The sequence below is a fragment of the Pelobates fuscus genome, chromosome 7 (assembly GCF_036172605.1).
Source record: "Pelobates fuscus isolate aPelFus1 chromosome 7, aPelFus1.pri, whole genome shotgun sequence".
NCBI lineage: Eukaryota > Metazoa > Chordata > Amphibia > Anura > Pelobatidae > Pelobates > Pelobates fuscus.
In genome coordinates, this window is record NC_086323.1 from 46,980,690 (window position 1) to 46,994,401 (window position 13,712).

At 36.0% G+C, this 13,712-nt stretch overlaps 1 protein-coding gene across 1 annotated transcript in view; it reads right to left on the reverse strand.

Annotated features, from left to right (window-relative positions):
• Window positions 1–372: 372 nt before the first annotated feature.
• Window positions 373–13,712, reverse strand: part of GLIS1 (GLIS family zinc finger 1) — a 77,225-nt gene continuing 63,885 nt past the window's right edge. The window contains exons 6-10 of the mRNA XM_063428094.1: window positions 13,539–13,623; window positions 12,512–12,653; window positions 2,083–2,252; window positions 1,752–1,862; window positions 373–972 (exon numbers count right to left, since the gene is read on the reverse strand). Coding sequence (XP_063284164.1) covers window positions 827–972; window positions 1,752–1,862; window positions 2,083–2,252; window positions 12,512–12,653; window positions 13,539–13,623 — 654 coding nt within the window. The 3' untranslated portion in view covers window positions 373–826. The remainder of the gene's footprint in view (window positions 973–1,751; window positions 1,863–2,082; window positions 2,253–12,511; window positions 12,654–13,538; window positions 13,624–13,712) is intronic.

Below are 13,712 nucleotides of genomic sequence, written 5' to 3' on the forward strand. Positions count from 1 at the left end.
TTACCGCTCTACCTATTTTTTCCTCTGTTGGTGACTCTTTCTCAGTTGATCTGTGAGTCAAATGCTAGGAAAATGCTCCTATCAGTATACTGCAGTTCATATACATATTTAAGAGTATAAAGTCAGTGCACTCACTGGTAATTTACAGCTCTGTGTCCTGTATTCTATATATACACATTTATTTTTGCCTTGAAAGCTATGCTAGACCTGGGCTAACAATCCTAATTCTCTAATTTTGCGTACATAATAATGTGTAGATATTGAATGCTTGAGTACATTTTTAATACTGTTTTCCACTTAATTCCAATAAAAAAAACACAAGAAAAAAATAAATACAATCTGTCCAGATTTTAATGTTTTGACATAAAACAGAATGTATAAAACAAATATCAACATTGGATGCAATTTTATAAATATAGTAGGTTTGTTTGAGAACACTGGGTGTGCCATAACAAAGTGATCTGTAGAATACAATGGGAAATATATTTACATGTTCATAACTTATATAGATACATAACTAAATAAAACTGGATCGCAGGGTGAGATACTTGCTTAATAACTTCGTGTAATGAATGATCATTATTATATACTCTATCTGCTGCAAAATCAGTAGAAAACAAAAATATATTAACTGATGTATTTTTAATACATATGGAGTTATTAATGTGCAACTGACTTGCTCCGGTTTTATTTTAGTTTAAATAAAACTGTGTGCAAAAATCTCCAGGTGATTGTGATACAATGAAATTCAGAAGAGTCAAAATGAAGTGTATTAAAAGCATTTGTTTATACGTTGCTTGGACCAAAAATCCAAAGAATTGGGACTCTAAGTATCGGTATAGATAGACGGAATGTGGCTGAAGCAATGATCAAAAACAGAGTTTTGGAAAAAATCTCTTTCCTCTGAACTGTTAGTCCTGATTTCTTCAGCTATACAGTGTGTGTCAGTGCCTGCCGATTGCATTTCATATCCTGTGGAATAAAAAAAAAAGCACACAGAATATAAAATAAATTATAGAGATTGCCAAGGAAACTAGCGTGTACATAACACTCTCAAGGGAATGAACACTAAACACGGGATATTTGCAAACATGCATTTAAAGAGAAGAATACTAAACACTGGATATTTGCAAACATGCATTTAAAGAGAAAAATACAATGCATTTGAGACATATTGTTATCTGCTCAGAAACTGTAATAAAATAGGCAAGATTCTAAAGCAAGCTTGTTTTAATGATTTCCCCGTGGCGGTTGCAGTTGGCCGTGGTGTTTGCTTGTTTTAGAAGCATCCACAGATGTAATGTGAATGTTCAGTAATAATTTGATTAACTGTGACTGCTGTCAGATCGTCCCCAGATTAGTAGTTCCAAACCATTTTTTCAGAGGAGTTATTACAGACAAATGAAAACACATTTAAAGAACACGTTATTTAAATCCTCTAACTCTCGCAAAGTTTATTATTTTAGAATGTTAATTATATTCAGTTAACATGATGTATAGCATCTCCACACCCTGATGTCAAATAGCTCTCAGTGTTAAAGTGTCTGTCAGGACTTAGAGACTGGAGTTCAGAGGTGGGCAGAGTATTTCAGCATTTGGTTTTGGAGTGACAGCCCCAAAGCTCAGAGGCCCGTCTGTAGTTGAGTAGTCAAAAACTGGCTATGGAATTCAGAAAACAACCCAACTGGCCTTCTAGTAAAAAGGAGCCGAGCACATGATGACTCTTATAAAACCACTATTTCAGCATTTACCTGTATTCAGGGTGCTAGGAATCTGATACCGATTTGGGTTCAGTGAGTCTCTGCTCAAGCACTGTGCTTCTCTGTAAAAGTACGGATACTGCAGGAAGCTACCGTGGAGCCCTGAGGAGAACAAGTTTAGTTTAGACATTAGGTTGGGCGATTGGAGGAATCTGAAGTGTAAACTAGAATAAAATAGTGATTACAATTTAAATACTTTGTATAATCTATAGAAGCATTACTGCATCACTAACGTGGTGATGTCACACAGTCCCCCTTCCCCAGGATAGAATTATGAGTTATTGCCAGATTACAATAGTTGAAAGAATAAATATGCAAATACCTTGTGAGTGAGGACCAGCAGAACTGAATGTTGGGTAATGTTTTTCGGCAGCATACGGCTCCTGAGTGATGGTTTTCTGGTGTGATGTCGGGCATGCACCTCGGTTCACTTTTGAGGAAGCTGCAATCTTCAAAGGTCCACCAAGAAGAGACAGGTCATGTGGTGATATCCTTCAAGAAACAAAAATACAGTATAAACAATTACATTAGTTCCTCTGTAGAATCGTAAGTTACATATCTTACTTTACATGAAGTATCATCATAAGAACCCATGTTACAAACCATTGTATATATTCAGGCACTTTGTGTAATATCTACTTTAACATTTCTAGGCAATTTGGCTTCCTGATCATCATCGTAAATGTCAACGTCCATGATAATCACTGTCCCAATTCAATTTATTGGGGACAACAATTTGGGAAGAATATTGTAAAAACAATATAATTTCAAGTGTACAAGCTGATATGTAACCCATCACATTGACAACTGGTGTGGCATTTATACTTCACCACACACATATGGTTATTTTTGGCTAAATAAACAAGGGGTTTATTCCTTTATTAATTCCAAGTGGATCCTAGCTTGATTAACAAACATATTCTGGAGCATTCGAAGGTTAAAATCGGGACTACATTCTCAGTATTTATCAATCACTGAATGGAGCAAGACAACTTCAGAATGGACATGAATGTAATTTGGAATTTAAACCCTCTGAAGTCTACTGAATGCTTGACATAACCCGAAAGGTGGAAATACGTAACCAGGTGCTCAAATTCAATGATAATTAGCCAGAGCGGTTAGCTAGATTTGGTCCAACCAAATTTCCATAATTAGGTTGGACTGAATTAGTTATTTCAAATATAAGCTATCATTACAAACATCTGTCATTCACTCTATTTTAACATTTTTCTGCTCACTATTTATATCATCGGCGCCCTATCAACATTAAAAGAGCAATCTGCTCAACTTATATCCCATGGCGCACTGGTCTCAATGCTACCACCCCAACTCCTATAGTAAAAATCACATAAATGTGTTCGGTATACTAATTCAGATCTCCTAACAACATGATACACTGGGATCTGGTCCCTACAACCTAAGCCAAAATTGTGTTCACTCTGATGGACCTTATGGCCATGCTGTGCTATGGTACTAAAATTTGTTTTGTAAAAAGTACAGAGCAGGAGTATAGTAAGCAGTAATGAGAGCTTTGACAGGGCTTGTATTTTCTATAAGGCATGCATCCATGGCAGATCCATTAGCTGCATGTTCTTTACAAACGGAAAAATGAGCTCTTACTGGCAAACCGATCATTCCATTAATCATGCCATTTCTTCTATGACAAAATACAACTTGATAATTATTTCCACAACAGCGCGAGAAGAAACGTTTGCTGTTAATGACTAAGTCTAATTACAAATGACTTAAATGATTGGAAACGCAGAATTCCAGTTCAGTGGTTCGCAACCTGTTCGGTAACAAGCCATTCGGTGGCGCACCCACTTTTAACAGCTGTGCGTATAACTTACAGAAATCACATTTACTTAAATATCCACTGTCTGTGGCTATTAAAAGCGAGGATTGCGACATATTATCAGTAAATACTATACTGATAGAAAACTGCCAGGGTTCGATAATATTATCTTACGTAGATTAAATGTATACATGGCCTCGATTTAATATACTTGGATTTGTTTTTTCAAGCAATTTAATATTTTTTGCAGAAGCTGTTCAAATGACTATTAAACAAATATTAAAATATCAAATATATATCATATATATATATAAATATATCAGTCAATATTAAAATATTTTTCACAATATTAAAGCATTTGAAAGGCTTATCCAAAAATATTAAATCGAAGCCTATGCGTATTATACAAAAGTTATATATTTGATGTTGATGATGGGCTCTACCTTACAATAATAAGAATTATTATATACCTGGAATTTTCTTAAAGGCTATGGCATGAATTGGAGACATCAGTCCAAAGGAGCAGAACAAAGGATCTGCAAAGATTCTCTATGGTGAAATGTTGCTATATTAAGTGGTGCAATGACCCGGGGTACAGCAGTGTGCTCCGTGTAGTAGGTTTGGAGATCTATAGTTCGGGTTAGCTGTGTTTAGGATTAAGGAGACATAGGATTAGAGTTACACCCATGTCCCGCAATACCACGCAGAGAACCTGGTACAACATTAGCTATATAAACATAGAATGTGACGGCAGATAAGAACCAATCGGCCCATCTAGTCTGCCCAATTTTCTAAATACTCTCATTAGTCCCTGGCCTTATCTTATAGCTAGGATAGCCTTATGTCTATCACACGTATGCTTAAACTCCTTCACTGTTTTAACCTCTACCACTTTGGCTGGAAAGCTATTCCATGCACCCACTACCCTCTTAGTAATGTAATACTTTCTGATTTTAGCATGGAGTGCTATTAGTGCACTCCATCATTCTGAAATTGAATCTAGGATTGGCTGTGCCAATTGACTTACTTATGGCACGGTAAACTCACTGATATCAAGGACTGTCAGTGGGAATCTCTCCAACTCCTGTTCAACTACAAGTCTCATGATCCTTGGTTTGTAGAGGGTCATGTGAGATGGAGTTCAACAACATCTAGGGAACTGTTAGCTACCATTTGTTTACAGAGATCATTTATCAACTGCCTTGAGGTATTTTCTGGGTCAGTTCAAAGTTCTGAACTTGTAAATGCAACAGGTTAAATTGCTGGCTTTGCAGAATCTTCCCTGGGAATTAATTGCAAATAAATGATTATACGATGACCTCCACTACTAAGCTCCACTATTCAGTGCAAACAGCTCCACTATTCAGTGCTGTATTTACAAGCAGATGTCCGTATGTTGTGTCCCAAGACATTAATCACTGCACGTTAAGTTCTGTGGATCCGGAGTGTACCCGGCTTAGTCAGTTATTCAGAATCCAGTCATTCAGAGTTGAAATCTGACAAACTGACCACTCTTTGAATCCCTGGCCAATAGCCTCCAATCCTCAGGGTAAACATGGTACTAATGCAGTCACATCCTGTCTGAGCATTTGCAAGTAAATTAGAAGATAATTTGGTCCAAATATTTGAATATTGTGAGGGTTCTTGGTGGGGGGAAGGTTGCTGATTTTGGCTAGAGTTTTGATACACAAGTTACTAATCCTTGTAATTACAGTCTCACAATGTAGTTGCCTAAAGCAAGAATATGAACGTCTCGTTCCCGTAGTGATGCAATTTACCTCTTGTTCATGGAGTGCATAGTGATCTAACATATATTTCACAGGTAATAAATAGTTCACAATACTGAGCAGAGCACAGATAGTTTAAAATGGATCCCGCATTTAAAGCAGGATAATTAATCCTCTTGTATAACAATTGAAGGGACACTGTAGTCACTAGAACAACTACAGCTTAATGTAGTTATTCTGGTGAGTAAAGTCAGTCCCAGCAGGCTTTTTAATATAAACATTGAATTTTTAGAGAATAGCTTGTGTTTACATTAATGCCTAGGGACACCTCTAGTGGCAGCCATTTAGATGGCCACTAGAGGTGCTTCCTGGATCAGTGCTGCATGGTGTGCAGCACTGACGTTCGGCATCTCCATTCACTGCATGGAGATGTTAAGCACTCCACATAGAGATGCATTGATTGAATCCATATCTAAGAGAAGATGCTGATTGGCGCAGCACGCCGCGTGGTGCTGGAAATAACGTGACTAAATTGCCTTCTTAAATACAGGGAAGGGGTACTGGGGACCTAATCAGCGCTGTTGTTACTATAGTATCAGAAATCTATGTTTGTATTCCTGACACTATAGTGTTACTTTACTGTTTCAATTCTTGATAAAAAATGACACCCCGTGAGCACACATTATTGATAAAATGTCAGTCAGCAGCATCCAGAGAGCTTAAAGCGTTTCACATGTCAAATGGCACTTACTCACAAGCAAGTAATTTAGGGGTCACGTATTCTCCTGTTATTGAAAGACATATACAACACGTTACAGCAGTGTAGCACCTGGGGAAGAGACATACAGGGTGGAGAGAAAAAATTCCACCATCACCAAATGTAACGACTTGTGAAAAAAGGTCTTAAAGAGAAAGTGTCATGTTCACGAACATGTATAAACACTGACATTTCTCAGAAACTACATTTTACAATGTCCATGAAAAGGGAGCAAAACCAAGATATGCTTAAATAGATAACAAATAAATATACACTTTATTGATAATATAAATGAGAAGCACAAAGTAAATAGGGTAACTACCATGTTAGATGTGGCATTTCCAACTGTTGGGAACTCACTGAAGTGATACACCCACAGGGTTATATAAAGTTTATTTAATCCTAAGTGAGAATTCACATTGATTTTCAAATTTAAAGGCCAGAGTAATCAAACTGAAAGCAGAGCTAAATTAAGAACCACTGACCTATAATATGTAGACTGTAGGGGGGGTTAATATGTTATATTGGTGTTTTTAGGTTTCTAGGGATGAGGATTCTCTCCAGTATAAGCTTGGCAGTTTACGTGATACATTGGTTTTGATACAGTATGTTACTGTACAAAACGCATTAAAAACACAATGCTCCACCAAAAAAATGTTCTGTTTTTCTAAATCAGCCTGACGGTTGTTTACTGTTACTTTACTGTTATTTATTTACTTTTGCATCAATTTGCCCCAGAGCACTGAAGTTTTCGCATGTCCCACACACGGGTCACTAAAAAGAGTGGTTTTATTGAAAAACATTAAAGTATTATCATTTGCAAAACATGATGTTATTGCTTTTATTGTTTGCCCGAATATCCTCAAGGAGGGATTGACTGTCCTATTATCCTGCATGTTGAAACCAAGATACTGATTTTTTTATGAATTATCATTTTTGAATTATGTAAATATGTTGACACGTCAGGAGGTTATTTCTTCTTTGTTTTGTAACTCTGTATACTAAAAGGGCCCCTAATGTGCAGAATGGCACATATACACAACAAGCAACAAATGTAGCTATCACTTAAAACAGCGTTTCCCAATTGGAGAACAAAATTGTGATTCTGCAGCATCCAAGATGGCCGCCGCTACCTTCTGTTCCCAAAAGGTCAGAAACAGCAGAGATTGCGCAAGACCTCTTATGAGATCACGGGAGATCACTTGCCGTCAGCGCCCATCCTGCTATCAACCAGCCACTCAGCTCGGCCGTGTGAGAGCCCGCCCAGCAGCCAGCCCTGCCGTCAGCCATTTTCTATCACTCGTGGTAGAGGAGTGATAGAGAGTAGAACTGATAGTTAAAGCTCTGTTATTGTCATAGAAAGATCTGTCAGGTAGGGACACAGAAAGTTCTGTTAGGTAGGGACATAAAAATCTCTGTTAGGTAGGGACATAGAAGGCTCTGTTAGATAGGGAAATAGAAAGCTCTGTTTGGTAGGGACATTGACATTGTCTGTTAGGGACATTGAAAGGCTCTGTCAGGGGCATCAAAAGACTCTGTCAAGGGTCATTGAATGACTCTGTCAGGGGCATTGAATGACTCTGTGAGGGGCAAAAAACTCAACTGTATCTTTCAAAGTGTTCACATCTTTTTCCTCCAAGTCTAACTCAAAAAGCCTTCTAAGAGCGTTATCCAAATCAGCATCCTTTTTAGTCAGATTGTGAGATCTGTATTTTTTAAAGTGTTTTTTTTTTTGTTTGTTTTTTTACCAATAAACAACCATGAATTTGTAAAGATGTTTAAAGCAGGGAACTCTTCAGAGAAAAATTATTACTACTTCTACCTGTTCGGCACTTATAGAAAATGAGAAAGAAGATACAACTAAAAATCCAGAAAACATGCCCAAAATAGTTGTATCTACTGTTCCTCAAATAGCAGAGACAAGTGACAAGTCAAAGAAAAAAAAAAGCACACAATGCTAGCCAATCTTCTTCTCAAACAAAGAAAAGAAAATATGATGATAGCTACTTGTCATTTGGAATCACAAGTGCCAGAAATGAGGATTGCCCTGGAGCACAATGGGTACTTTACAATAAAATATTGCCAAACAGTTCGTTAGCACCTGCTAAATTACGTCATTTTGAGCAAAACCACGCAGTATACAAAGATAAAGACATTTACTTTTTTAAGCGAAAGCTAAAGGAGTATCAGACGATTAAACTACTTATAAGCAAAAAATTTCAACATGCTAATGAAAAAGCTACAGAGGCTTCTTACAGAGTGAGTTACCGCATAGCACTTGCAGGAGAAACACGAGCAATTGGGGAATCACTAATAAAACCATGTGCAAAAGAAATAGTGTCATGTATTTTAAGTGAGAAGTTGAGTAAAAAAATTGAAGCTGTGCCACTTTCCAACAACACAGTTTGGCGCCGTAATTATGATCTTGCTGATGACATCCATACTGAGCTAATTTCTCAACTGCATCAATGTGATGGATACTCACTGCAATTAGACGAGTCCACAGATGTTGCAGAACTTTTGATTTTGTTGGTTTTTGTTAGTTATAATTTTGACAAACAGATTGAAGAAGACTTGCTTCTGTGTGAAACTTTGAAAACTCATACCACTGGTGAGAACATCTTCAACTGTATCCAGAAGTTCTTGAACACACACAGTATAATTTGGGACAAAGTATTTCAATCTCACTTAAAACTATGCTAGACGAATCGATCCAGATTATTAATTTTATAAAACGTTGACCATTACAGTCACGACTATTTAAAATTATATGTGAAGAGATGGGTAGTCACCACTCTGCTCTGCTTTTGCATTCAGACGTCCGTTGGCTATCATGGGGTAATGTCCTTGTTAGAATATTTGAATTGTGTCAAGAGTTGTTTGCATATTTCCAGGATCATAAATTTGGATTATCTGATCGATTAACAAACATTTTGTGGTTATCCAAAGTAGCATATCTTGCAGACATATTCACAAAATTAAATGACGTATGTATATCACTCCAAGGAAAAAACACTAATATTTTTAATGCAAGAGATAAAATGATTTCACTGTCTCGTAAGTCGTAGTTTTGGACCTCATCTGTTGAGCAAAATAATTTGAACTCTTTGCCAACACTTAAGGATTTTCTTGAAGAATCAGAAATTGAACTTGAAGATGAAATTTGCAATGAAATTGTAGATCATCTTCGCCATTTAATCACATCTATTAACCCCTTAAGGACCGAGGACGGTTCAGGACCGTCATCGGCATTTTTGCCTTGCCGACCGCTGACGGTCCTGAACCGTCCTAACGGTCCAATGTACTTACCCGATCGCCGTCGTTCCCCCGGCGGCGATCGGCGTTGGTCCCGGTGTGGGGAGACTGCCTGCAGCCCAGACAGTCTCCCCATGGCGGATTAGGACCCCTGTGGCCATGTGATCGCCCAACAGGGCGACCACATGGTCACAATAGGTGTCCATGTGTCTGCCTGCAGGGGGACTGTCTGTGCTGACAGGCAGTCTCCCTGCTAGTGTAAAATCCTAAAAAAAAATAAAGTTAAAGTTAATAAAAAAAATAATAATTATATATGTGTATATATATATGATATATAGACGTATATTATATATATATAATATACGTCTATATATCATATATATAATGTCATACTAAGTGTATTTTTATATTAATATGTACATATATTAATATAAAAATACACTTATAATTAAATTACACACGTGTATATATATAATATATATAATAACTATATATATTGTATATATATATTATTATAAAATACAAATAATAAGTAATTTAAATTAAATAAAAAACAATTTAAAATAATAATAAAAAATTAAAATATTTTTTTTTTCTATATGAAATTTTATTCTAACTGTATTTTGATATTAATATATATATATTTATATCAAAATACACTCAGAATAAAATTGTATATATATCTATGTATATATAAATAAATAAAAAGAATAGGAAATATACATATCTCCATATACAAAATTACATAAATAATTATATAAATATACACGTAGACTTCAAATATATAAATATGCATATATATTTAAATTCTACATGTGTATTTATGTAATATTTTTACATAATTAAGTAATTTTATTGATTGCAATTTAAGGGACCTGCCTGCCAACCCAGGTCGAAAGTCCAGAGAATTTAATTTGTTAGCACTGTATTTTACCCTGTAACGTTCTACGACACCCTAAAACCTGTACATGGGGGGTACTGTTTTACTCGGGAGACTTCGCTGAACACAAATATTAGTGATGCAAAACAGTAAATCATATTACAGCGATGATATTGTCAGTGAAAGTGACTTTTTTTGCATTTTTCACACACAAACAGCACTTTTACTGATGATATAATTGTTGTGATACATTTTCCAGTTTTGAAACACTAATATTTGTGTTCAGCAAAGTCTCCTGAGTATAACAGTACCCCCCCATGTACCGGTTTTATAGCGTTTTTGAAAGTTACAGGGTCAAATATATGGGTCAAATATTTTTACATTGAAAATGACCAGGTTGGTTACGTTGCCTTTGAGAGCTTATGGTAGCCGAGGAATGAGAATTACCCCATTATGGCATACCATTTGCACAAGAAGACAACCCAATGTATTGCAAATGGTGTATGTCCAGTCTTTTTTAGTAGCCACTTAGTCACAAACACTGGCCAAAATTAGCTTTCAATTTAGTTTTTTACTTTTTTCACACACAAACAAATATGAACGCTAACTTTGGCCAGTGTTTGCGACTAAGTGGCTACTAAAAAAGTCTGGACATACCCCATATTGAATACCTTGGGTTGTCTACTTTAAAAAAAATATGTACATGTGGGGTGGTATTCAGAGATTTATGACAGATAATAGTGTTACAATGTCACTATTGATACATTTTAAAAATGTATGTTTAGAAACCGCAATATCCTACTTGTACTTATAGCCCTATAACATGCAAAAAAATAGCAAAAAGCATGTAAACACTGGGTATTTTTAAACTCAGGACAACATTTTGAATCTATTTAGCAGTTTTTTTCATTCGCTTTTGTAGATGAGTAAAAGATTTTTCACATAAAAGTCAAAAAACGTATTTTTTTTAATTTTTCATCATATTTTTTCATTTTTTTTAAAAATTAAATTACATGAGATTATATAAATAATGGTATGTAAAGAAATCCCCTTTTGTCCTGAAAAAAACAATATATAATTTGTATGGGAACAGTAAATGAGAGAGCGGAAAATTACAGCTAAACACAAACACCACAAAAGTGTAAAAAGATGCCTGGTCGCAAATGTACAACATCGCAAAAACAGTCCGGTCCTTAAGGGGTTAATCAGTATTTTCCATTCTTGAATGAAAACAATAATAAGTGGGTCTGAAATCCATTCATAAAAGACAAGCCAGCCAATTTTTCTGATGTAGATTTTGAGAATCTGATCGATATAACTTCTGACAGTCAACTAAGCCAAAAATTTAAAGAAGTTTTTCTTATTGCTTTTTGGGGTGATTTACGCGACAAATTCCCTAGAATTGTCCAAGCGGGCAATCAAAGTTCTGTTGCCACTCATCAGCACATACTTATCTGAAACTGGACTCTCACATTACTCTGCAACAAAAACAAAGTATCGAAATCGACGTGACGCAACTGCAGACATGCGAATACAATTGTCAGCAATTAAACCAGATATTAAAAGAATTTGCCAGCGAAAGGACATTACACTCTGCTCATTGAAAGGTTTGCGCTGCGATGCGCTACTCTACGGCACACATTTTTTTTGGGGGGGTTCCAAAGTTTTGCTATACCATGCCAAAGGGTTCCAAGGGAAAAATTAATTGGGAAACCCTGACTTAAAACATGAAGTAAAGAAAATAAATGAAATTAGTATTGCATGTTTTACAAACATAATAAAAAACATATACTGTTAATCTGGCAAGTCTTCTACATTCTTAAAATGAGACATAAAGAATTTACCACATAATTTCTTTTGCACAGAGGAGAAGCAAAGCAAGTCATCTTTTCATTATGTGCATGTATAAATTGACTTTGGCTGTGGGAGCAATCATAGGTCCCTAGACTAGGCATCCCTCTATAACTGTGTTACTTTCTGTAAATTTCTTAATATATATGTGCTATACTATGGCTTTTTTATTTAATGTCCCATATGTTGAACAGGTACATTAATAATGTCACCAGTAGAATCTAGGTATAACTACAGTATGACTGCAATGAAATGTATATATCCACTATGTGGTGAAGCGACAACCAATGGAAACATTTGGGGCAAAAATAAATAATTAAAAGATGTTTGTGTGTGTGTGTGTATATATATATTATTTTAAAATACAATTTTCAGTTGCCTAGTTAGTTCTCCAAACTTCCAAACTTAAAGAACATACTTTGTTCTCGTTTCCATAACATGACCAGAGTTAAGTTAGGGATGGCAGTGTTTTTGTCAACTACTTACCCCTCAGGAGTGCTCTCAGGGACACACAGCAAGGGTGCAGAGGAGGTCTCCATTGAAGGACACCTCGAAGGAACAGCAGGTGCTGGAGAAAGTAACCCTGAGCCTGAGTTGATATGGTTGCTGGAACATAATGTGTACATACCTGAGAAAATTAACAGATACAGATACAATATATTTATTTCAGAAGAGAATGCACATGTTTGATTTCCAAAGAGTCTTGGAGAAAAAAAAGCATATATTTAAATTTTGGATAAAATAAATCCAACAGCTATGTATCTTTACATACAGTCAAAGAGAAAATTTTAGTTTGTGTCCGTTTCACCAATGGGGTGTCGAGCTATAACAAAGACACAAAGTGCAAAGACTAGGGGCTTTCATGTTGATGTTATCTATGGCCATGGAGCAATATTTTGATTTGCCGAGCGTTATGGGAAATGTAGTCTGCAACTTTCTGCAGTGCCAATGTAAGCCACCACTAGTAGGTAAATCAACATGGTGGTGAGAGAGCACAGCTCACTGACATTAGGGGTCTTTAAGCTTCTTGTGTATACTTGTCTCTCCACATTTCTCCATATATACTGTGATATTAACCATAAAATATTTGGTATAATAAATTGTTTATATTTATTCCCCATCGTCTTGCAGTCACAGCTAAAACGTTCAGCGGGCTTTCGACTGGCGAAAAATGTTCTAAAAAGTAAATGAGATCTCTGCATATTAATATTGTATTTTCATTGGAAATAAAACAACAAAAACAGAAAAAAGCAAACAAAAAACACAAGTGTTTTAATTTGGAATAAAGGAATAACAAAATCTCAGTGATTTCTGCTGACGGGTGGAATGGCAATAGCAGGTAATTTCTACTCTGTCGGGAATTAATTCTTCTGTGCCAACCACTGTAATGTGTATAATGAAGATTAATGATAGAAAACAATAGGTTTTACAGCTGTTTGTGATAAACTCAGGCTGCGTAACAAGCTAGCTAAACATTTTAGAATGTCCTGATATAGGGCTGTTAGGGTAATACCTGTCACCACGTCACGTGATCGAGAACCTGCTGTAATCTCCTGTGTGATGGCTTTCGTCCACTTCCCCTCCAGCGCATGCGGGGTCTGCAAAGAAAAAAGTCAATAAGACGATTTTTCACTGGGTCAGATATGGAACACAAAGTATCGATCCTTAAAGGAAGCATGTAATAAGC